This window comes from Schistocerca gregaria, chromosome 4 (assembly GCF_023897955.1).
Source record: "Schistocerca gregaria isolate iqSchGreg1 chromosome 4, iqSchGreg1.2, whole genome shotgun sequence".
In the NCBI taxonomy this organism is placed as follows: Eukaryota; Metazoa; Arthropoda; class Insecta; order Orthoptera; family Acrididae; genus Schistocerca; species Schistocerca gregaria.
In genome coordinates, this window is record NC_064923.1 from 544,261,435 (window position 1) to 544,288,058 (window position 26,624).

Genomic DNA, 26,624 nt, shown 5'->3' on the forward strand with positions numbered 1-26,624 from the left:
TTACACACATGTAGAGATTCAGGAAGCAGAGTAATTCAGGAGGGGAAGCTGAGTGCTATCAAGAATTCACTGTTTTCAATGCATAAAGAAATAGGTATGAGCAGCTCTCAGGCAGAGCAGTTAAGTTTCAGTAAGAAATATGATGATAGTGTTACAGTTAAGTATGCTTTTCGTAATTTGATTTTGCTTTGCTGTGTTGCTGTATTTATTAAGCATGGCTTTTATAAAGCCAGAGCTTAAGAATTGTACAAAATTTTCATTGGTCTGTGCCACTTGGAATGGTAATGGTGTTGAGCAAGGAATATAGCTAGTATGTCAGTATGTAAAATAATGACAAGTGTTGGGATAATGGTATGCATAAGTGTATTTGTCATCTGTGTGTTTTTGATTGATAGGGAGTGATCATATCATGGTTAGTATCACAGGGAGCAGGCTTTCCAATACTGCAAGGGGCTACCATGGAAGAGGTTATAAAAACTGTAGCAGCCAAAATAAAAGAGATGCAAGTGTACAATTCAAAGTTGTATATGAGACTGGAAGCGTTTTGGGTTATGAAAAGGGAAGTAGCTTTTCTCCAGAGTATGCAGAGGAGGTGCAGAGAGGACCTGATGACTGGTGGATTAAAAACAGACCTCAGAGTGTGAGAACAGGGAGATTTTGGAAAAGATAGAGAGGAAGCAGACAGAAGGGAGGAGAAGAAAAATGAAAGGGAGAGGAACATCCTCATGACTAGTTTATCTGTTCCTGTCAAACATCCAACTACCATTAATTTAGTTAAGGCTGTCAATCCTGTGAATAGTAGGATGAAATTTGACAACTGGGAGGACGATCTAATTATTGGGAAAATGAAAACATTTAGTGAAGAGGATGATGATGATGATGATGATGATGTGCAGACTTGGTTCAATGTATCAGCTGTGATATCACATGGAACCATGGAGTCTGAAGCAGATACAGTGTCACACAAGAGTGAGAGTGGGCCATGCGAAAGTGAGTAAGTCTGTGTGTTATAACATGGGCAATTTTGGGTGTTGTTCAGACCACTGGGCCTGTTCCAAATACATAGGGAGTACACATGCCACTTACATTTGGGTCGTGCAAGTGGAACTGACAATGATGATGTTGTTGTAGATACTACAGGAAATGCACAAGAAGCTGTTGATATTGATAAGTGTGTTGCAGATGTCATGGAAGAAGCTTTAGAGGTGCACATATTTCCTCAGGAGCAGGATGAGTGTAGGAAAAGTAAGATGCAGCTTGTTTATAACATCAGTGATCATGTCAACAATGCAAAATCTGTAGCACATATGCTAGAAGTTTGCAATGTAGCAGTAGTACGAGTACTAGGTCGCAGCCTTGCAGAGCCAGCTGCTGATTGACACAGTGATCTGTATATAGTGCAGCTGCAGTTTGAGCTTTGCAACAGGCATAAAGTAAGTGAAGGATATAAGGTGAACCTGAGAATAAACTTTCTGCCCTAACATTATGACAAAATTAATCTTCGGCTATGCATGGTAGAACTTATTCCAGCTAGAGGAAATGTCATCAGTTGACTGCTGTCAGAATGTTCGCCTATCTTAAGGGGTAAGCCAGTTAAACTGCAAACAAACTCTCTATGGCTTACTTTGTATGATAAAGTGCTGCTAGGAACCAGGAAGTTGCTTTGGAAGAGCAGGAGTATCAGAAAGCTGAGCATTTGGGGGAGAATATTGTTGCCGTATTGTGAATGGCCGTACAAAATGCGATTCGTGTGTGAGGATTGGTTGGGAATATGTTTTCCAGGAAAACATAAGGGGAACTGTTGTCACATATATTAAGTTCTGAATGAAGTTCCTAAACAATGGGTTAAAAAAACCACCAAACAGACAAAAAAAATGCCAACTACATGAGTTTAATGGAGCCAGATCATGTGGTATTAAAGAAGGTTTCTTAAGAATAATTTATTAATTGAGTTTTGCACATTATTTTAGTTGTAAGTGGAAAGTGAGAAGTAAAAGATAAATATTGTATGTACAATAATAAGATGTGTGTGGTAGAAAGAAATGCATTTCCTAGCATTTAAAAAGTATATGGTAGTTGAGCAGGTCATGAGGGCCTTGGAAGTGATTGAGACATTCAGTCATACGCAAAGAATTGTCACAATGACATGGCTAGTGGGAGTTAGTTGCTGTACATTGCATTGTACATTCACATGAGAACTTATGGGCTGTTAATTATAGTAACACAGATCAAATCTTGTAGTGATAAATAAGGAAGTAGTGAGCTACCCGCTGTAGGGTGAATTTGCAGCCACTGAACATTGTGACTCAAACTGCCCAGGTCTTTCAGAACATAATTTGAGTAAATATTATACATTTTTATCCATGCACGTTGAGTTCTGTTGCAGAACAGTCCAGGGTAGAGACCCAGAGAGGAGGGGTTGTAGTGTACTGCTGCCACTATTTTCTGGCAATTTTGTGTGCACCAGTGCAGAAGCTACATGCAGCCAGTGGCCACAAGATGTCAGCATAACAATTACAGTAACAGAGCTCTTTTTACTCTGTGACACAGATCAGACCTGGCAATGTGAACCAACCAGTTCAGTGGCAAGGCAAGGGTCTTACAGAATGAGGCAAGTGGTTTCTTCATTGACAGACTGCAGGAATGTTATTAGGAAAATGACTGGAAGTGGTGCCTCGACACAGCAGCTGAGACACATCTTGTGTAAGTAGCTGTGACTTTTTAGCAGAGATATTCATAGCTTGGCAGATCAACTATGATGAGGGGGCTATACTGGGCATCAGCACATCATGGCCGTCACCCAAAAGCTTATACTCGTGCCAAGTCTGCCTTCTGGGACTTGGTGCCCCTTCACTGGTGGGCTACTACAGACTTACTCAGCAGCAGCTTGACTCCTGCCCGTGGGGCAGTGGGTTGTGACCAGGATGGCACAGTTGTCTCCATCCTATGTGGATGCGGACACCATGGCACCTCATGCCACTACTCATGGGGACGGGACTGGAAGCTGGCATCCTCTGCAAGTGATCCGGCCATCTCCTGCACTGCTGACAGTGCATGAAGAGTATGGCATGTGTATCTGGGTTGCGTGCTCCTAGCCAACCACTCGTCAGCTTTCCAAGGCACATACATCAGTGCCTGCCAGCTGGATGCCAGCCAACATTGCATCCACCTCACCACATGGTACAAGGGGTATGACAACATCTCAGTGCAGCTTCATGGTTTGGGATAAAGTGATTGACTTGTTCATACTGTTTTAATGAACTGCCAATGGCCCACTTCCTAGGCCTAAGCCTCCACTGCCACCCAATCCTGCATAGAACTAGCTCACCAACTCCATGTCAGCTTCAGGTATAATATGTCATTTTTTGGTAAAGTTTTCTATGATAATGTTAAGTAACACCATACAAAATTATTGGCTGGAAAACAACAATCACTAGGTTTAACTGCTCATATGGAATTTCCAGTTGTCTTCTAGTAATTACACCATGCCTTTGTGAATTGTATAGTTGTTCTTTTTTTAACTGCAACTGTTTAGTCTAACTAGTAAACGTATGTTTGTGTCATTGATAAAAATAAGGGAGATGGTTTTTTGTGGAGTTCAATGCTGGTACATAGGCTATCCCCCTTGAGTAACAAAGACAGTGAGTTTAATACCCCCATCCAATGGACATATCAAGACCAAAGCCATCTCATGCTCTCACTCAATAAGCCTTGGAATTTAAGCAATGAGACTGCTTCGCAATTTTAGTGATCATTCAGTGTGTATTTACATCACCTTTCTTCAGTGCCAACTAGAATCCCACACCAAGGTGGAGCATCAGCAATTGAAGCTGGAGAGGCAGTAGTTTAAGTGTAATGGATTAATATAGACACTGATGTCAACTGTGGAGGAAAGCAATTTCTAGACTGGGATGGCTATTTTTTTAATTCTTTGTCAATTATATACTGTGTTGTTAAGAGCATGATGATTGCAGGAAAAAGTTGTAACGTGTTACACATAATTAATTAATAACTTTCTCAATATAGAGCTCATAGGTTTTTTAAATTTTATTTTTATATTAACTATGGCAGAGAGACTGTTGCTTTCTTGATATGATTGTGTGCTACTAAAGAGTAAAGTACACTAGTGTATTTTTGAGAAGTACTAAGAGCACCGTATTTAGGCTCATTAATACAATACACAAACCTACAAATAGAAAATTTAAGTTTATTGTAGGGAAAAATATGTCATCACTATTAATGTTAATTTTGATGACATTATAAATGAAACTCATAACAGGAAAATTATCTTCAATCATTTACTGTGTAGATCACTATTCCTCAAGACTATAAGCAGCTGTGTCATTCAAATGGAGAAGGAGATCTGTTTATGGATGAGCTGAATAAGATACTGTCTGTCAATAAAGACTCTGGTAAGGTTATAGGTATATTTCAGGACTCTGCTTTCCACTGTTGATATGGTGTCCACAGCTGGTGAAGCTGTATGGAAGAGAATTTTTGACATGGATGGGTGACAGCCATCAAAATGGATATATCATTGGTGGTTGGTGCACTTGATATTAACACATGTGTTTATGGATCCATCTGAGAGGTGAAGATTGACTTCTAGGAAGGTGGCTCATTGATTTGAGAAGGACCAGACGAAATGGATTTTGGAATAGGTGGTGAGGTTATGGAGGAAAGAGCAGATATTTTCCCTGCAATGAGTCCGTGTTATGAAAATGTTATCAATGAATCTGAAGGGTTTTTAAATATTGAATATATAGGAAGCATTCCTCCAAAAGGCCCATCAATAAGTTGGCATGGGATGTTGCCAAGTGAGTACCCATGGAAGTACCACAGATTTGTTTACAGATTTGGCCTTTGAAAGTGAGATAATGGTGCGTTGGGGTGCAGTTGGCTAGGACGATTAGGAAAGAGGTGGTGTGTTTGGTATCAGGAGGGCATTTGGAAAGATAATGATCCATAGCCACAAGGAATTTAAGCAATGAGACTGCTTCGCAATTTTAGTGATCATTCAGTGTGTATTTACATCACCTTTCTTCAGTGCCAACTAGAATCCCACACCAAGGTGGAGCATCAGCAATTGAAGCTGGAGAGGCAGTAGTTTAAGTGTAATGGATTAATATAGACACTGATGTCAACTGTGGAGGAAAGCAATTTCTAGACTGGGATGGCTATTTTTTTAATTCTTTGTCAATTATATACTGTGTTGTTAAGAGCATGATGATTGCAGGAAAAAGTTGTAACTTGTTACACATAATTAATTAATAACTTTCTCAATATAGAGCTCATAGGTTTTTTAAATTTTATTTTTATATTAACTATGGCAGAGAGACTGTTGCTTTCTTGATATGATTGTGTGCTACTAAAGAGTAAAGTACACTAGTGTATTTTTGAGAAGTACTAAGAGCACCGTATTTAGGCTCATTAATACAATACACAAACCTACAAATAGAAAATTTAAGTTTATTGTAGGGAAAAATATGTCATCACTATTAATGTTAATTTTGATGACATTATAAATGAAACTCATAACAGGAAAATTATCTTCAATCATTTACTGTGTAGATCACTATTCCTCAAGACTATAAGCAGCTGTGTCATTCAAATGGAGAAGGAAACAACAAAGCTTCAAAAAACAGTGACTTTTAAACTAGATCAAGCATAATTAGAGATAACAATCACCTCATGAGGGCTGTGGTCAAACATTTTCTTGTATGCTTGCAGAGGAAGTACACTCTGTAATTGTTCTGAACCATCTTTCCTGCCAATATGAACAAGACCTGATGAAGGAGTCTTCTGAAGCTTGTAACGCCGCAACCCTCTTGCATCGTCAAAACGATGACCTAAACATAACATGAATCATTCTGCATGAGCAATGCACTTAATATTAATCTATCTCTGCCTCTTTCCTTAAACAAACTACATGACAGAGTATAATATTACCAATTAATACTTACTGGCTAAATCATCTATGTCTTGCTCCTGCAAATTAATAGCTTCCTCTGGTTGTATACTGACTCTCCTTCCCTCTACTCCACTAAATTCTGCACCAGATCGTAAACGAGATTGTGGGTCTTCTTGCAAGCTATGCTTTCGAGACCGATGATGATGGTAATGATGCCGACTAAAATGGGGAAGAGTGCAAAAAGGTGAATTAGGAAATACTAGGCACATAAGTTTCCAACAATGCATTGCTACATAATGCAAAATTAGAACTATGTAATACAAAGTATGTTACATCATTCTTCTTATTGTGTAATTTAAAACATTCATATAGATTTGTAAGGAATAAAATAAAAAATGAACAAAATACAGTCTACGGGAAACAAATAATAGGTCTAACGAGTAAACTTTACCTGTGTCGCCGTTTTGGTTTCTTATCCACTTCCTTCGGAGGCTCCTCTGGCTGCAATAATTCTTTTGTTTGCTGGTCAGCATCTTCTAAGGAACCTTCTTCTGGTTTCTCAGCTATTTCTCCTATGAAATTTCGCATTAGTGAATAACTTTATTTGGAAGGGGCATCAGTTTCTCAATTTATTACTTTAGTATGCAGTCTGATAAACACATGACCCTAAAAAAAGCAATGGATATTCTTGGATGGAATAACAAGTAAAATATAAGAAAGGCACAGCTAACCTATAGCTCATTGATGCGCGGCACATGATCACATGCGACAGAAAACAGTAATCACACTAGCTATCAAGCTTCTCTAGCATAAGGACACACATTCACACATAAACACACAGACACACAAATGAAACGCACACACCAACAGTTGCAACAAAATTGGCTGTTGATTATCAATTACTGAGAGCAATTGCCTGGTTAGATGAAGGTGGGGATTGGGGAAGAGAAGGATGCACAAGGTGGTGAGGGTGTAGGGGGGCATGCACAAGATGAGGAGGGTGTTGTGGGATAATGTGGAACAATTTTTTGATAGATGCCTCAGTGGTTGCACAACAAGACAAAAGGAGTTCACAGAGTAGAGTGTATACGGGGTAGAGAAAGGGAGAGGGGAGGGGAAAATGATGGGAGGAAAGGAGAGAAGGTGTAAATGAAGAGGGTAGAGAGAAAGGAAGAGTAGTGGGAAACAGGTCAGGTGAGACATTGTGAAACATTCATTCATTCATTCATCCGTTCATTGTGAAACAGCTTAGCACAGGTTGAGGCCAGGAGAATTGCAAGATCACAAGATATGCTTGGGAACCAATTCTCACTTGGATAATTCAGAGAAACTAGTACTGGAAGGGAGTATGTGAAAGGTTTGTGTAGTGAAGCAGCTGTCGAAACGTGTTCAGCAACTGGATGGTAAAGTCTGTGGTTTGTCACAGCTGGCAATGGCCATTCATATATAAACAACATAGCTGCTTTCACACATAGGCCTGTTTTGGAGCAGGGGAAATGTCTGTGACTGGACTGCATTAGGAGGTGGTGTGTAAGTGTATGGGTCAGGTCTTCCATCTGAGTCAATCGCCAAGGAAAGATCTACGGTGTGTAGGAGACATTGGAGTAGGGATGAACAATAATATTCTGTAGATTGGGTGGATGGTGGAATACTGTTTTCATTGATGTGGGTAGGAGTTTTGAGTTGGATATCCCTCATTTCAGAGCATGGCAAGAGACAGTCACACCCCTAGTGAAGGATTGTGGTTGAGCTTTTCAAGGCCAGCATGACACTGGGTGATCAGAAGAGTGCTGCTCTGTGGCTGGTTAACATGTTTATTGGTGGGAGAGGCTCAGGAGATCTGTTTATGGATGAGCTGAATAAGATACTGTCTGTCAATAAAGACTCTGGTAAGGTTATAGGTATATTTCAGGACTCTGCTTTCCACTGTTGATATGGTGTCCACAGCTGGTGAAGCTGTATGGAAGAGAATTTTTGACATGGATGGGTGACAGCCATCAAAATGGATATATCATTGGTGGTTGGTGCACTTGATATTAACACATGTGTTTATGGATCCATCTGAGAGGTGAAGATTGACTTCTAGGAAGGTGGCTCATTGAGTTGAGAAGGACCAGACGAAATGGATTTTGGAATAGGTGGTGAGGTTATGGAGGAAAGAGCAGATATTTTCCCTGCAATGAGTCCGTGTTATGAAAATGTTATCAATGAATCTGAAGGGTTTTTAAATATTGAATATATAGGAAGCATTCCTCCAAAAGGCCCATCAATAAGTTGGCATGGGATGTTGCCAAGTGAGTACCCATGGAAGTACCACAGATTTGTTTACAGATTTGGCCTTTGAAAGTGAGATAATGGTGCGTTGGGGTGCAGTTGGCTAGGACGATTAGGAAAGAGGTGGTGTGTTTGGTATCAGGAGGGCATTTGGAAAGATAATGATCCATAGCCACAAGGAATGTTGATGTACCAGGACGTCACATCCACAATGACCAATGAGGGGTCTGGATGTAACAGGACAGGAACTGTGAATGATGGTAAGGATGTGAGTAGTATTTTGAATTTACAGTGGTTTGGAGGTGCTCACCAAGAAAGGCAGAGGTTTGATATTACAGTGAAATCCAGACCTTTTGTAGCTGCTTGCAGGGGTTGACAAATATCAACAGAGACAGTTGGAAATGTGTGCCCCAACTGGGATTTGAACCCAGGATCTCCTGTCTATTGTGGGGGATCAGTACCATTTCTTATTAATTTATTTGGTATATATAATTAAAATTAGTTGAAGAGTTTTTGTATTTGGGCCAGATGAAAACAATAACTAAGTTGACAGGAAAAATAAGCAGAAGAGTAAAATTTGTATGTAATGCCTTTGATAAACTTAACTTATGATGTGACTGAAACAGAAAATCTGCACCCGATGCATGTTACCACTTTTGACTTCTAGCAAGGGGGCATGGACTATCACAATGTAAAAACTTTTCAAAAACTAGTCCTATTCCCCTTCTTCACTGCTCTCCTTTTACACCCCTTTTCCCCAATCTCCCACAAACAACCCAATTGCACTTAGCAGCACTACCCTGTCCCCATCAAGCCCCTGTACACTCCTACATGCAGCACTACATCCTCCACCTCACCCTGCTATCCCCCCCCCCCCCCCCCCTGTTACCCCATGCCTCATCTCATCCTTACCCCCACTATCAGGTTGATGCTCTCAACAAGTGCAGATCCAACTCAGTCCAGCAGTAGCAGCCAATGTGTGTGTGAATTGTGCTTGTGTGAATGAGTGTGTGTTTTCTACTTCAGAAGGTCTTCTGGCTGAAAGCTAAAATTTATAGCAGTCTTTTTATTCTACCTGTCTGCAACTCAACATCTCTGTATTGTCAGTAGCAATCTGTCCTTTTCATAATACTGTTGTTATTCCATCTTGAACTTTCTTTTATTTTAATGTCTGGAATATTGTGTGACATAAATCACACAGATCCAAATACCTCCAATATTTTATTCATGTCCACTTACCTTTTCACCTTTCTTCAACTGTGTATGAGCTTAACATTATGTTCTTTCAAGGTAGCTACTCAAATTTGGAAAAAAAATCCCTTGAGAATTCCAGGTGTAAAGAGGAAGATGGTGTCCATGAGCTCCTGATAAATTAATGGTGGCAGGGGACAGAGGGGCACCATTCCAAATAACGACTTTTGTCCCCTCTCATCTGAGGTACATACCAGCCATAACGAGTAGTTTAACAGCTGTTTTAAAACATCAATAACACTAGTACGCATAACAAAAGAAAAATTCGGAGTAGGTATTAAAATCCATGGAGAAGAAATAAAAACTTTGAGGTTTGCCGATGACATTGTAATTCTGTCAGAGACAGCAAAGGACTTGGAAGAGCAGTTGAACGAAATGGACGAGGATAATGGAATATAGTTGAATTAAGTTGGATGATGCTGAGGGAATTAGATTAGGAAATGATACCCTTTAAGTTGTAAAGGAGTTTTGCTATTTGGGGAGCAAAATAACTAATGACGGTCGAAGTAGAGAGGATATAAAATGTAGACTGGCAATGGCAAGGAAAGCGTTTCTGAAGAAGAGAAATTTGTTAACATCGAGAATAGATTTAAGTGTCAGGAAGTCGTTTCTGAAAGTATTTGTATGGAGTGTAGCCATGCATGGAAGTGAAACGTGGACGATAAATAGTTTAGACAAAAAGAGAATAGAAGCTTTCGAAATGTGGTGCTACAGAAGAATGCTGAAGATTAGATGGGTAGATCACATAACTAATGGTTCTGAGGCATCAAGGGATCACCAGTTTAGTACTGGAGGGCAGCTTGGAGGGTAAAAATCATAGAGGGAGACCAAGAGATGAATACACTAAGCAAATTCAGAAGGGTGTAGGCTGCAGTAGGTACTGGGAGATGAAGAAGCTTGCACAGGATAGAGTAGCATGGAGACTGAAGACCACAACACCAACAACATGCATGGTATCAGATGACTGATACTAATATGTGATACTACTTCAATTTTTTACTCTGATTCCAAACTGTTTTCAATTTTTTGCTACCATGTACAGTTTCACAGCAATTTGACTTCAAAGATATATTGCTGTCTCTGTAGGTTATGTGTATTGTTCTAGGGAAATTTCTCAGTTCGGCCCCGCATACCTTTAGGTTGCTACACCTGTTGATGTTAGTTGTTGTTGTGTGACCCTGAAAGTGTTGCTTGTCTCACAGGCATGTCTTACCAAGTGCTATATTGTGATTATTCTGTATATTTAAGACAGCAATTCACCTACTGTTGACAGTTATTACGATGTCAACATGCCAGTGTGTGTGAAGAACCTAAATATTTTCTGTTACATTTTGGGACTTATGCACTGGCTAACCAAACTTCGTGTAAAAAGCTTACCATGCTTATTTTAAAATGAAACTTGGTGACCAGAACAAGGAATGGGTGCCAGAAACAGTTTGCCACTATTGTGTGGAAAGGTTAAGATTGTAGACAAAAGGAAAGAAAACGTGCATGCCATTTGTGATTCCAACGGAGTAGAGGGAGCCTAAAAATCACCTTAATGACTGTTACCTTTGCTTAGTTAATGTTCAGGGGTGCAGTTCCAAAAATAAGAGGCAAAGTGTGTATCCAAGCATTGATTCAGCCATTAGGTCAGTTTGCACATGAAGATATGGTTGTTCCTCTTCCTCCAACTGTTGTACAGAATATGGCATAAAATGATGAAGAATATGAAGTTGATGCAATTATCAAAGACAATAATTATGTTCACCAGCCTGAATGTGACTACTCCATAATTGTTCTCTCAAGAGTGAATTTACTGCTCTCGTATGAGATTTGAATTTGCCTAAGGAGTCTGTGGCACTACTTGACTCCCATCTTCTGGAACCAACAACACATTACTCATGATACAGACATAGAGAGAAAGAATTAGTTCATTTATTCTCACAGAAAGAGTTCTTGGTTTACTGCAATAACATAAATGAGATAATGTAGTTCTGTGGCATTGAACATGATTCTACACAGTTGAGATTTTTCTAGATTCATCAATGACGAGCCTGAAAGGCATGTTACTGCATAATGAAAAAGTGTATGGGTCCATTATTGTGGCCCATTCAGTTCAAATGAAAGGAACATATGAGAACATGGAGATTCTCTTAACTAGTATCCGGTATGAGGAACACACTTAGCTTATCTGTGGTGGCTTCAAAGTTATCAAAATACTATTAGGACAACAAATTGTGAACACAAAAACACTGTGCTGTCTGTGTGAAGGGACAGTCGGACAAGGCAAAGAAATTGGGGTGCAAGAGTTTATGGCCAGAGCGGAGAAATTTTTTGCCTGTAATTAAAAATATCCTGCATGAACCATTTGTAAAACAAAAATAAAGTCTTGCTTCCACCTCTTCAAATAAAATTTGGCTTGATAAAGTAATTTGTAAAGGCTCTACCATAGAATGGACTCAGTATCAAGTACCTTTCCAAGTAATTTCCATTCACCACAAGAGACATATTGAAAGCTGGAATTCTTTTACAATCCTCAAAATAAAGAAACTAATTAAGGATGAAAATTATGAGAAGACAATGAAGAAAAGAGAAATAGGTCCATGACTACCTTCCAATCAGTTACTGAGAACTTTCTATGGAATAAAAAAGATCCTAATTACAAGGCCATTGCAGAAAAAAAAGTTGCTAAGTTTAAAGAAGATGGGTTGTTAAATGAGTGTGAAAGTCCACTTTCTACACTCACATATTGAGTACTTCCCTGAAATTTGGGACATTATATTGAAGACCAGAGTGAACGTTTTCACCAAGATATTAAGAGAAGTACCAGTGTCACTGGACAGCAGCTATGTTGGCTGACTACTGTTGGATGCTGAAGAGGGACAGTCATCATATACAAGGATCTACAAGGAAGTCAAAGAAGAGAAATCTTAAAAATCTGTGGAGTACTACTGACTTCTTATTTTTCTACAAGGAAATCACTAAACAAATTAGAGGAGTTCTGAGGAGTATTTTTTTTAAATGTGTTTCATTTTTTAAATGTGTGGAATGGTATTAGAATATATCTGTGGGCTCAGAAGTGAAAATCATCTTCTTTTGCGTAAAAACCTGCTGTGATAGATTCAGCACAGAAAATTGACTCAAGGACACTAACTTTCAACAAATCATCTGACAAGACATTTTAAAATGCAAACTAGTGTAACTTATATGGAAAAATGAGAAACGTCCTGCCCACTATCCCCCCCCCCCCCCCCAATCAGAAGTATTCCGCTGTCCACCGAATATATGAATATATACTCGTCCATCCTTACACAACCCCTACTCCCAATTCCTTACCTCACGGCTCATACCGATATCCTTCATTTCAGAGACTGCTTCATAGCCTGTGCCATATGGATCCTTCCGACCAACACCAGCTTTTCTGAATTGTGCAGATGGGAACTTTCCCTGCAATACATCCCACGTTCCCGTAACCCTCCTGATCTCAATCTTCGTATGTCACTGTCCACACCCATCTTCCACCTGCTTCCCTGTTCCCATTCCAGCACTACACAGTCGTCATTCCACCACCACACCCAATCCTTTTATTTCTCTCCTTTTTCCGCTACTCCCCCCACTCCCCACCTCTCCCCTGCCCTCCATCTAACCTGTAGCACTTCGCTGTCTGCAACCCCCACCGTACTATCCCTCCCCATCCCCCACCCCAGCCTCCTCCTTACCTTCACCCAGGTGCCACTCCCATCATGCACTGGTGCTGCTGGTCACAGTGTGGTTTCAGTTGCCTGAGACTGCAGTCATGTGTGCAAGTTGCATTTTCGTGAGTATGTATGAGTGTGCATATGTGTGCCTATTATTGATGAAGGCCTTAATGGCCGAAAGCTATAATTGTGAGTCTTTTTGTTGTGCCTATCTGCGACTCAGTATCTCCACCATATGGTGAGTAGCAACTTTCCTTCTTGTAACATAATTACCTTCCATTGCAGATTTTTCATTGTTTGAATTTTATAAGGAAAAATCTTCATGTAATTAACACACTTTGAAATATTAAGTATTTTAAAATTTGTGATTTATGACACTCAATAAAATTCAAATTCAATGCTAGGTTAACCTGTCAGTTTTTAACATTTGTTACTTAGTGCTTGATCATTACGTCAACTGTGGAATATTTAAATCAACACTCAACATTCATTGGAGGTAAGTGAAAAAAGTCCCTGTACTCCACAGCATATACATTTAAAAATAGTTCCCACCTCAGCTTGTGTTATAACCAGATATATGTCAGTCTAATTTATTGCTGTCATGATTTGTATAGCTTAATAAATATTTGCATAATTACTGTGATTTAACAATATTTAACTTACACTCAGTTAAGGGGAATACAATCAATTACTTTTGAGGAAATGAAACAGTAATTCTCCCATCTCTTAAACATTCATAAACACTGAAACTGTATAAAAATACTCAGTAAAGTTCATTCATTCATACTCAAGTTGTAAGCAGAACTAAACCACATATGTTCATATATACTTTGTATGATGATCATGACGATGATGATGTTTGGTTTGTGGGGCACTCAACTGCACAGTCATCATCGCCCGTACAAAGTCCCAATGTTTACACAGTCCATTTCCTTTTCACAATCCAATCTAGACACTCTCACAAATGGTGATGATGATGAAATGATGAGGACAACACAAACACCCATTCCCCAGGCATAGAAAATCAGCAACCCAGTCAGGAATCAAACCTTGTACCTCACGATCCAGAGGCATCAATGCTAGCCCCTAGACCACACTTTGTACGAAATAAAACTGTAGTTTCATAGTTGCTTTCATGTATATACTATTTGTATTTACCTATCTGAAACTGAACTCTTCTCAGTGCATCTGTGGGAGAGCCAAATATGGGGCTGTCTCCAAATGATGCTGCCCTCTCTGACACTTGAGGTTCAGATTCACTGCTAAGAATTGTTTCATCTCGTTCTTCTTCTGGACTTGCACTGCCGGACAGAATTAACCTTAAATAAAAGGATTCCTGTGGTTAATCAATATTAATACATAGATTTATTTGTTGTTGAAATATGTGCACTACTTTAAATCTTTTTTACTGATTATATCCTTCATTATAAAGTTTTCATTAGGAGCAGCTTTAAACAGTGTCAGTAAACTGCTTAGAATGTCATATACTGACAGTTTGATAAGAAAAATGCCATGCTTAAACTAAGGTGATAAATTTGCTACCAAAACGTATACCTGGGAAGTTCTTCTGCAGCTGTTGGTGATCTGGTTGAGGGACTCTGGGCAGTGTCAGAATCTGTTCCTGCACGAGATGCTTTCCGCATCTCACGACCCTACACAGTAGTAATGAAATAATTATTTGTTTGTAATTGGTATCAACTAAATTGTGCTATGTTATAAATAAACCAACTTCAGCAGAAAATTAGCCATTATTTTCTATTATGTTATAAGAACAGAGCAACTGGAGATAGCGGTGAAGTGAGGCTGGGGTGTGCTTGTTTGAGTGGATGTGTATGTTTTCTTTCCTGAAGAAGGGTTTGGCCATAAGCTAAATGGGAGACAAGTCTTTTTATTGTGTGTGTCAGCAACTCAATATGTCATCTTTACAGTAAAAAGCAATCTATACATTTCATAAAATGAGTAACTACATATTACTTGTTAAACATACAAACAGACATTGCATACAAATATGTAAACTCAATATCTTTGATAATCATAGCATAGTGTTCAAGATAAAATATCTGTTTATCAAAACCTTGACTTAAAAGGTATTGCTTCCTTTAGTCATTATTAATTTTTCCTTTACATGTGTGATTTATATCAGAGCAAGGAGAGAAAAGAAAAAAAAACAACAAAAAAAAGTTGTTTTATTGATCAAACTGCAAACAAACAGCTGCATTTAAAATTAGGAATACCGGTACTTAAAAATTGAAAGTTTGGCTCTTTGAAATATTTTAAAATAAGATTTCCTTGAAAGTTCATGCTTGTACAGTAAAAAAAGCCTGTTTCTTTATTTTGCAACATTACTTTGCATTTTGATCCTCATGCTACCTTCTGCAGAGTAATTCTGTGCTTTATGCACAACATTCTGTGATCAGCTTTTCAGACAGAAAAACTTACATATTTGGACATCAGAAAGGCAAATTTATTCTGATAAGGTCTTTCTGCAAGACCACCCTGTAGTTTCTGTACTGGAATAGCTATGAATACATACATGCATAGTGACTTATTACAGCCTCTACATCCACATTTATACTCTGCAAAACACTTTCAATTGCATAGTAGAGGGTACATTACATTATAGCAATTATTAGGGTTTCTTCCAGTTCCATTCACATTTGGTGTGTGGGAAGAATGACTATTTGAATGCCTCTGTGTATGCTGTAATTTATTACAATCTCGTCCTCACAATTTCTGTGTGAGCAATATGTTAGGGAGTTGTAGGAATACAACAATGTAGGAAAAGACAGACTGCTACTTAACATAAAGAAAACACACTAAGTTGCAGACAGGCACAATTAAAAGACACTTACATAAAGCTTTCAGCCACAGCCTTCACATATGATCCATACGCACAAGCAAGCAAACCTTATGCACCCATGACAGCTAGCTCCAGTATCTTGGGCAAGAATGCTGGAGGTTGCAGTAGTGTGTGCATTAATTGTGCTTTCTTGTGTGTATGAATGGTGTGTGTTTCTCCTTTACTTGTGAAGTCTGAGGCCAAAAGCTTTATGTAAGTGTCTTTTAATTCTGCTTGTCTGCAACATAACATTTTTTTCTTTATCGTAAATAGCAATCTGTGTTTTCTTATATTGTTGTAGGGGGTCGTAGTGTACTGAGTCATCATTTAAGGCCAGTTCTTGAAACTTTGTTAATAGACTTTCTCAGGATGGTTTACATCTATCTTCAACAGTCTTCAAATTCAGTTCTTTCAACATCTTAGTGTCACTCCCCATGGGTCAAACAAACCTGTGACAATTTGTACTGCTTTTCACTATATATATTTACTATCCCCTGTTAGTCCTATCTGGTACAGGTCCCACAAACGTGAGCAATATTCTAGAACTGGTCACACAAACGATTTTTAAGCAATCTCCTTTGTAGACTGGTTGCACTTCCCCCATATTCTGCTAATAAACCAAAGTCTACCACCTGATTTACCCATGACTGAGCTTATATATCTGAATGTCTTTTATGTATGTCTAATGTTTGCAAGTGTCTTTTAATTGTTTCTGTCTGCAGCTTAATGTGTCCTCTTTCTTCCTAAATTGTTGCTCATGTGATCATTTCATTTCATACCCCTACAAAGTGTTACACCCACATATTTGTATAAATTGGCCAATTCTAAAAGTGACTCATCGATATTATAGTCATGGGATACAATATTATTTTCTTTTTGTGAAGTGCACAGTTTTACGTTTTTGTACATTCGAATCAAGTTGACAATCTTTGCACTGTGTTGGAATCTTACCAAGATCTGACTGAATATTTATGCAGCTTTTTAGATAGGACGCCATTATAGATAACTGTATCATCTGCAAAAAGGATGATTTTTACTGTTAATATTGTCTACAAGGTCATTAATAAACAACATGAACAGCAAGGCTCCCAACACACTTCCCTGGAGCACACCCAAAGTTATTTCTAAATTTGATGATAACTCTCAATCCAAGATAATGTGCTGTGTCCTCCCTACCAAAAAGCACTCAATCCAGTCACAAATTTCACTTCATATCCCATATGGCTGTACTTTTTACAATAAGAGTAGGTGCAGTACGGAGTCAAATGCTTTTTGGAAATCAAGAAATATTGCATTTATTTGAATACCTAGACACGAAGGTTTCGTTATGTCATGTGCGAAAAATGCAAGTTGGGATTCACATGATTGATGTTTTCAGAATTTATGTTGATTTGCGTAGAGTAGGTTGCTCTGTTCAAGACACCTCATTATGTTTGAGGTCAAAATATGTTTTAAGATTGTGCAACAAATCAATGTCAAGGATACTGGGTGGTAGCTTTGTGGATCACTTCTATTACCCTTCTTGTAAATGTTTCTGACCTCTGCTTTTTCTTCAAGAACTGGGCATGTTTTTTTTGTTCAAGTGTTCTACAACAGATGATAGATAGAAGAGGGGCAAACAAATTCAGCATAGAATCTATCGGAGATTACATCAGGCCCAGGGACTGTGTTCAATTTTAATGATTTCAGCTGTTTCTCAACACCTCTGACATTAATACAAGACTTCACTCATCTTTCCAGTGTAACAAGCTTAAATTGGGCAATTCTTCTGGGTCTCCTTTGCATAAGAGATTTGAAAATGGATTTAAGCATTTCAGCTTTTGCTTGCTACCATCAATTTCAATTCCTTCTCATTTGCTAGGTTTTTGCACCTATTCTGCATTAATACAGTGACTACATATCAAAGGAGTGTGTGTGTGTGTGTGTGTTTGTGTGTTTGTGTGTGTGTGTGTGTGTGTGTGTGTGTTGGGGGGGGGGGGGGTCGCATGACTCCCATTATGAACTTTTATACTGTGAACATATCTATCCAGTGTAAGGTCAATAACTGTTGTAAACTTTGAGCGCTAGTTCCTCTATGTGCTTCTCCCCTGTGCTGAAAGTTTCAAATTCCTCACTTAGATATGACACTACTGACTTTTTATATGACTTACTGAACATGTATATCATTTTTGCTTATTTCAGCTGTCCTTTGAACTTTGGTATTCATTGGTGCCACAACCACATCATGGTCATTGATACCAATCTCAATGACATCCTCAAAGAGGTCAGGTCTATTTGTTGCCATTAGAACCATATATTTCCATCATGACTGCATTTCCACACTATCTGTTCTTCATAGTTTTCTGAGACGGTATTAAGTGGCATCTTTTGTTCTTAATAGGAAATTATCTTCCATAATAATTAAAACACAAAAAGTAATGCTATTTTAATTATCTATTGCAGGTGAAAAATTGAAAGTAACACTTTTGCTTAAAAACACACCACTGTTTATTTACATTTAATAAACAGGTTTATGTGAGTATATATGTGTCTGATGATAATAAGAGGATTGGTATCATTCCAAACATATTACTATGCCACTAAATTAATAAACAGTATTACAATTTTAAGTTTCTTAAAATACATTTTTATGTTACCTCTCCTCCAGCACCTGGTATGTTGATTCCTTCTGCGCCTTCTGGGGAAGACATCTTTCTCCTCAGTGAGTGAGAATGCAGGTGTTTCAGGGGTGGATGCATATGCTGATAGCTCTTCTTCCTGTGCACTGAAGCAGAATAATTTTTTATAGGTACTTCATATTATTTCACAACAATTTAATTTCAGTTTTGCATTCTTAGTTTCTAGTTTTTCTTCCTGTGCACTGAAGCAGAATAATTTTTTATAGGTACTTCATATTATTTCACAATAATTTAATTTCAGTTTTGCATTCTTAGTTTCCTGTAATGTGTTTCTGGCCAACTTAAGTATAACAATATGCCCACTTTAATTTGTTAATATCACCACATTAGGATAATTAAATTAATTGCTGCTCCAGTACAGTATTGTCATATGTAATTCATTGATTGAAAAGGCAAATTTTGACACTGAAAGTTAACAATCTTGTGAAATTTAACATATGTTGCAACAGTTATATGTCATGTGTTGCTTGTGAGTCCACATGATAGCAACAATTCAGCAGGGAGAGTGAGTTACTATGATATTGCAGAGAGTGGTGAATCTCACCAGAATTAAAAGTGATGTAGACTTTGCTTGACACAACCCATAAAAAGAAAAGATGATTAAATATTATATAAGTATTTTAAAGAACACCATATGCTGCAGTTGTGTGGAATACATGAACACAAACTGCAAAGAAGGAAGAGTAAAATGAAATAAAAATGCATAAAAAAGTATGAGGGAATCTGTTACCAGTTTAAGAGAAGTTTCACAGAAAGTGGCATCATACAAAATTATGCTGAAAATATTAAATCAAAATCTGGCATGTAAAGTATTACATTACAAAGAGCTCCATGAAAGTATGGGCACTGCGTGGTAGTTCAAAACGTTTACAAAGAAGTCTGTTGGTACACATACAAATTATGATTGAGTGTCAGAACATGACTGGGGTGATAATTCACTCTTTCATAGGACTCTTATAACTCTAGCCTATTTAGAGACTCTTTCCCTCATCACTCACAATTCGTATCTCCTCCACACCTATTTCCACTTACTTACCAAATTGCTACATTCACTTACACTGAAGAGCCAAAGAAACTAGTATACCTGCCTAGTATCATATAGGGCCCCTGTCAGCATGCAGAAGTGCCACAACACGATGTGGCATAGACTTGACTAATGTCCGAAGCAGTGCTGGTGGGAACTGACACCATAAATCCTGCGGGGTTGTCCACAAATCCAAGTACAAGTACAAGGGGGTGGAGGTCTCTTCTGAACAGCATGTTGCAAAACATCCCAGATACGCTCAATAATGTTCATGTATGACGTGATTGGTGGCCAACGGAAGTGTTTAAACTCAGAAGAGTGTTCCTGGAGCCACTCTGTAGAAATTCTGGACATGTGGGGTATCACAATGTCCTGCTGGAACTGCAGCAGTCTATAGGAATGCACATTAGACAGAGCAGGTCATCAGACAGGATGCTTACTTACGTGTCACCTTCAAAGTTGTATATAGATGTATCAGCAGTTCCATATCACTACAACTGCACACACCCCATACCATTACAGAGCCTCCACCACCTTGAACAGTCCCCTGCTGATGTGCAGGGCCCATGAATTCATGAGTTTGTCTCCATACCCGTACACATCCATCCACTAAATACAATTTGAAATGAGACTCGGCTGGCCAGGCAACATGTTTCCAGTCATCAACAGTCCAATGTCGACATTGATGGGCCCACGCAAGGCGTAAATCTTTGTGTCATTAAAGAAAAAGAAGGTGGTAATACCTTCATGGACTTCACAAAAGTTTATGACTGTATCAACAAACACTTGGAAGAATCCTGATGAACACAAGGGTAAATGTCACTACACGAGAACTGATGGAATACCATTGAAAGAGCTTAATTTCAAGATTGAGCTAAAAAGGAGAATGAACTGTCACCAGTTTTATTCAACATAACTTGGAGAGGAGTAAACAACAAAATATGAATACCAAAGAAACACATGGAGGGCAAAAAGGACGACAGGGCCTAAGTGGACTGCCGAGCCTTTATGGATGGCATATGATACGACAGGGCCTAAGTGGACTGCCTAGCCTTTATGAATGACATATGATAGTCAGATGAACGATGGCACAAAGAAACAACCTGACAACCTAAGCAAAATAATCACAAGGATAGGACTTGGTGTCATCTACAACAAGACAAAGACAATGAATATCACTGGTGACAAAAACATCAGATGGTACCATACAAAAGGAGAGAAAAATTATACAGGGTGATTCAAAAAGAATACCACAACTTTAGGAATTTAAAACTCTGCAACGACAAAAGGCAGAGCTAAGCACTATCTGTCGACGAAATACGGGAGCTATAAAGTTTCATTTAGTTGTACATTTGTTCGCTTGAGGCACTGTTGACTAGGCGTCAGCGTCAGTTGATGCTAATATGGCGACCACTCAACAGAAAGCTTTTTGTGTTATTGAGTACGGCAGAAGTGAATTGACGATATTTGTTCAGCGTGCATTTCGAACGAAGTATGGTGTTAAACCTCCTGATAGGTGGTGTATTAAACATTGGTATAAACAGTTTACAGAGAATGGTTGTTTGTGCAAAGGGAAAAGTTCTGGACGGCCGAGAACGAGTAATGAAAATGTAGCACGCATCTATCAAGCATTTGTTCGCAGCCCAGGAAAATCGACTCGCAGAGCTAGCAGGGAGCTGCAAATTCCACAATCAACTGTATGGAGAGTCCTACAAAAAAGGTTAGTTATGAAACCTTATCGTCTGAAATTGGTTCAAGCACTGTCTGCAGCTGATAAGATTAAAAGAATTGATTTCTGTGATTTTATCCTTGCTCAAATGGAAACAGATGAATCTTTCGTTTCAAAGATTGTGTTTAGTGATGAAGCAACTTTCCACACTAACGGGAAAGTCAACCGTCACAATGTCTGTAAATGGGGCACTGAGAATCAGCGGGAAACAACTCAGTATGAACGTGACTTGCCTAAGGCGAACATTTTGTGTGCCATTTCAGCCAATAAAGTTTTTGGTCCCTTTTTCTTCGAAGGTGCTACTGTAACTGTTCTACAGTATCTGGAGATGTTAGAGAAATGGCTGTTCCCTCAGCTCGAACAAGAAGCACAACAATTCATATTTCAGCAGGATGGAGTGCCACCACATTGGCACTTATCTGTCCGTAATTACCTGAACATCAACTACCTGAGGCGATGGATCGGCCGCCAGGCAGCCCGTGACGAGCACTTCATCACTGGCCTCCAAGAAGCCCTGATCTTACCCCCTGCGATTTTTTCTTATGGGTGTATGTTAAGGATATTGTGTTTCGGCCACCTCTCCCAGCCACCATTGATGATTTGAAACGAGAAATAACAGCAGCTATTCAAACTGTTACGCCTGATATGCTACAGAGAGTGTGGAACGAGTTGGAGTATCGGGTTGATATTGCTCGAGTGTCTGGAGGGGACTATACTGAACATCTCTGAACTTGATTTTGAGTGAAAAAAAAAACCTTTTTAAATTCTCTTTGTAATGATGTATAACAGAAGGTTATATTATGTTTCTTTCATTAAATACACATTTTTAAAATTGTGGTATTCTTTTTGAATCACCCTGTATACTTGCAAGAACATACAACAGAAAGAGACAGGTGCAGAGGCAGAGTGCTAAAGAAGGTGCAGAAGATGAGGGCAGGTTTCTTTCTGACAAGAGAAGTATTCATGATTAGATTAGATGTACTTTCTGTTCCAGAGACCCATGGTGAGCAGATCTTCATAAAACAAGAATATATAATACATATTTACAAAAAAAGGTATATGCTTATGTCCCCTCCACAACCCTAACTGAAATGGTCCTCTTATGTATGGTTTAAGTAAAAAAAAATACCTTAAACATATTTTAATTTAAGAATAATAATAATAAACCGGTCACAACACTTTATCCTTATAGCTCCTATTAAACTTCATTACTAGTTAAACTTTTTATGACTCCTGTTAAGTGAGTAAAATGCATTAACTAATAGTGGACACCTTTCAGGGCCAAAGTAAGTGACCTTAAATCTTTGTGAAGATTATCCATATTTCCTGTTATTAATTCCACAAACTGAGCTGTTGGTTTGTAAAAGACATGTATTATTCATGAAAAATTTGATTAAAGATTAAATATATTGGGAAATAGTAGTTAGTATCTTCAGTTCCTTGAAGAGGCCTCTGGGGGATGATCTTGAGTTTATACCACAAATAATTTGTATGACACAGTTTTGAACTTGGGAAACTTTACCTTTGTTTAATGATACTGTGACACTATGGAATAAAAGGAAGTGGAGTATGCAAGCTTTTTCATTTTTATATTATCTATGTTAATCAAGATCTGCCTCACAAACAAAGATTAGTTCAGGGGCCTCAGCAGTTTTGTGGCATGCTCTGACAAACTGAATTTACTGTCAAGTTGTAATCCCAAGAAATTAACACTTTCAGCTTCTTCTATCTGCATATTGTCGTACTTCAGATGTCGTATAATGGAGGCTGGAGGAACAAGACTTCTGCTCAGGTGAATACAAGGCTATAAACACAAAATCAAATAGGGGTAATGCAGGGATAGTTTTAATAACGAATAAAAAATAAGAGCACAGATAAGCTACTACAAACAGCATAGTGAATGCTTTATTGTAGGCAAGATAGACTCAAAGCTCACATTTACCAAAGCAGTACAAGTTTATACGCCAACTAGCTGTGCAAATGATGAAGAGGTTGAAGAAATGTATGCTGTGATAAAAGAAATTATTCAGACAGTTACAGGAGATGGAAATTTAATAGTCATGGGAGACTGGAATTCGATAGAAGGGAAAGGAAAGGGAGGAAAAGTAGAAGGCGAATATGGACTGGCGTAAGGAATGAAAGAGGAAGCCATTGGTAGAATTTTGCACAGAGCATAACCTAAACATAGCTAACACTTGGTTTCAGAATCATATATGTGGAAGAGGCCTGGAACACTGAAAGATTTCAGACAGATTATGTAATGGTAAGATAGAGATTTACGAACCAAGTTTTCAACTGTAAGACATTTACATTTCTGACCACAATTTATTGGTTATGAACTGTAGACTGAAACTGGGGAAACTGCAAGAAGGTAGAAATTTAAGGAGACGGGACCTGGATAAACTGAAAGGGACCTGGATAAACTGAAAGAACCAGAGGCTGTAGAGTTTCAGGCAGAGCATTAGGAAATGACTGACAAATACAGGGAAAAGAAATACAGTAGAAAAAGAATGGGCAGCTTTGAGATGAAATAGTGGAGGCAGCAGAGGATCAAGCAGGCAAAAAGATAAGGTCTAGTATAAACCCTTACGTAACTGAAGGGAGATTGAATTTAATTAATGAAAGGAGAAAATATAAAAATGCAGTAAATGAAGCAGGTAAAAAGGAATACAAAGCTCTCAAAAACGAGATCGACAGAAAGTGCAAAATGGCTAAGCAAGGATGGCTAGAGGACAAATGTAATAAGGGGGTAAGATAGACACTGCCTACAGGAAAATTAAAGAGACCCTGGAAGAAAAGAGAACCACCTGTATGAATACCAAGAGTTCAAATGGAAAACCAGTTCCAAATAAACGCGGGAAAGCAGAGAGGTGGAAGGAGATGTAGAGGGTCCATTCAAGGGCGATGTACTTGAGAGTAATATTATGGAAATGGAAGGGGACATAAATGAAGATGAGGTGGGAGACGTGATACTGCGTGAAGAATTTGACAAATTACTCAAAGATCTAAGTCAAAAAAAGGCTCCAGGAGTAGACGACATTCCATTAGTGCTATGATAACCTTGGCAGAGTCAGCCATAATAAAACTCTATCATCTGGTGGGAAAGATGTATGTGACAGGCAAAATACCCACAGACTTCAAAAAGAATATAATAATTACAATCCCAAAGAAATCAGGTGTTGACAGATGTGACAATTATTGAACTATCAGTTAATAAGTCAAGGCTGCAAAATACTAACACAAATTCTATACAGATGAATGGAAAAACTGGTAGAAGCCGGCCTTCGGGAAGATAAGTTTGGATTCTGTAGAACTGTTGGAACACACAAGGCAATACTGACTGTATGACTTATCTTAGAAGACAGATTAAGGAAAGGCAAAACTACATTTCTAGCATTTGAAGACTTGGAAAAAGCTTTTGACAATGTTGACAGGAACACCCTCTTTAAGATTCTGAAGGTGGCAGGGGTAAAATACAGGCATCGAAAGGCTATTTACAATTTGTACAGAAACCAGATGGCAGTTATAAGAGTAGAGGGGCATGAAATGAATGCAGTGGTTGAGAAGGGAGTGAGTCAGGTTTGTAGCATATCCCCAATGTTATTCAGTCTGTGTATTGAGCAAGCAGTAAATGTAACAAAAGAAAAATTAGGAGTAGAAATTAAAATCAATGGAGAAGAAATAAAACTTTGAGGTTTGTCTATGACATTGTAATTCTGGCAGAGACAGTAAAGGACTTGGAAGAGGAGTTGAATGGATTGGATAGTGTCTTGAAAGAAGCCTATACGATGAACATAAACAAACACAAAATGAGGATAATGGAATATAGTCAAATTAAATCAGGTGAGGGAATTAGACTTGGAAATGAGATGCTGAAAGCAGAAGGTGAGTTTTGCTATTTGGTCATCAAAATAACTGATGATGGCTGAAGTAGAGAGGATATAAAGTGTAGTCTGGCCATGGCAAGGAATGTGTTTCTGATGAAGAGACATTTGTTAACATCGAGTATAGATTTAAGTCTCAGGAAGTCTTTTCTGAAAGTATTTGTATGGAGTAGCCACGCATGGAAGTGAAACACTGACGATAAATTGTTTCGACAAGAAGAGAATCAAAGCTTTCAAAATGTGGTGTTACAGAAGAATGCACAAGGTTAGGTGGGTAGATCACATAACTAATGAGGAGGTACTGAATAGAACTAGGGAGACAAGGAAATTGTGGCACTACCTGACAAAAAGAAGGGACCAGTTGGTAGGACACATTCTGAGGCATCAAAGGGTTACCAATTTAGTATTGGAGGGAATCGTGGAGGGTAAAAAATCATAGAGGGAGACCAAGAGATGAAAACACTAAGTAGATTCAGAAGGATGTAGGGTGCAGTAGTTACTCTGAGATGAAAAAGCTTGCACAGGATAGAGTAGCATGGAGAGCTGCATCAAACCAGTCTCTGGACTGAAGACCACTACCACAACCACCACCACCACCACCACCACCACCACCACAACAACAACAACAACAACAACAACAACATACTGGAGGGGGGTGGGAGACTTCTTATAAATTCTGAACTGAATTTAATTTGTTTTTTTCAAACTCTAGTGTCAAAGGAGCAGCTAGAAATCTCATTAACTGATATTTCTAACACTGTACTCAGTTTGCTGTTCATTGCAACATTTATGTCACCAGCAGACAAAACAAAATTGGTATGTAGCAATGTTACTGACAACAGAGATTAATAGACACAAGAAAAAGTTAAGGTCTTACGGTGAAAACTTCATTAACTATCTTTCAAAAACTGTACTTAATTTGCTATTTATTGCAGCATTTGTACCATCAGGAAATAAAACAAACTTGACATCTGGTAATGCTATTGATGAGAGGTCATTGACATATACACAAGAAAAAGTAAAGGTTAGGTGGAATCTTGTGGGACACCACACATAATTACTTCCCAGCTGGATGATCACTGACAGCTTAATTCATTACTCTTTCCTTCTGATACCCTTTGTTTCCTCTCAAAGAGATAGAAAGTGAACTATTTTGCAGTATTTTGTTACACTAATACTTTATCAGAATCCTTTAGAAGTCCACATTGCAACACTGACAATATATTTTTTGTAGTCAGATAGTTAAGAATCCATATAGGTCATTCCATGTGGAATCAACCAATAAAATAAATTATCACCTTGATGATTTAAAATTATGAGATAAAATTCAGAATTAAAGATTTTTTTCCGACAT

The 26,624-nt window shown here is 38.4% G+C and overlaps 1 protein-coding gene across 14 annotated transcripts in view; it reads right to left on the reverse strand.

Moving 5' to 3' along the window:
* The window catches only part of LOC126268165 (band 3 anion transport protein), an 811,429-nt gene that overhangs the window by 175,724 nt on the left and 609,081 nt on the right, over positions 1-26,624 (reverse strand). For 7 of the 14 annotated variants that reach the window (XM_049973749.1, XM_049973751.1, XM_049973753.1 and 4 more), the window contains 6 exons: positions 18,592-18,719; positions 14,671-14,768; positions 14,275-14,417; positions 6,363-6,483; positions 5,964-6,130; positions 5,689-5,849 (listed from right to left, as the gene is read on the reverse strand). In XM_049973749.1, coding sequence (XP_049829706.1) covers positions 5,689-5,849; positions 5,964-6,130; positions 6,363-6,483; positions 14,275-14,417; positions 14,671-14,768; positions 18,592-18,719 — 818 coding nt within the window. Of the gene's footprint in view, positions 1-5,688; positions 5,850-5,963; positions 6,131-6,362; positions 6,484-14,274; positions 14,436-14,670; positions 14,769-18,591; positions 18,720-26,624 lie in introns of all 14 variants that reach the window. The other 7 variants (XM_049973744.1, XM_049973747.1, XM_049973746.1 and 4 more) reach the window with 1 other exon arrangement.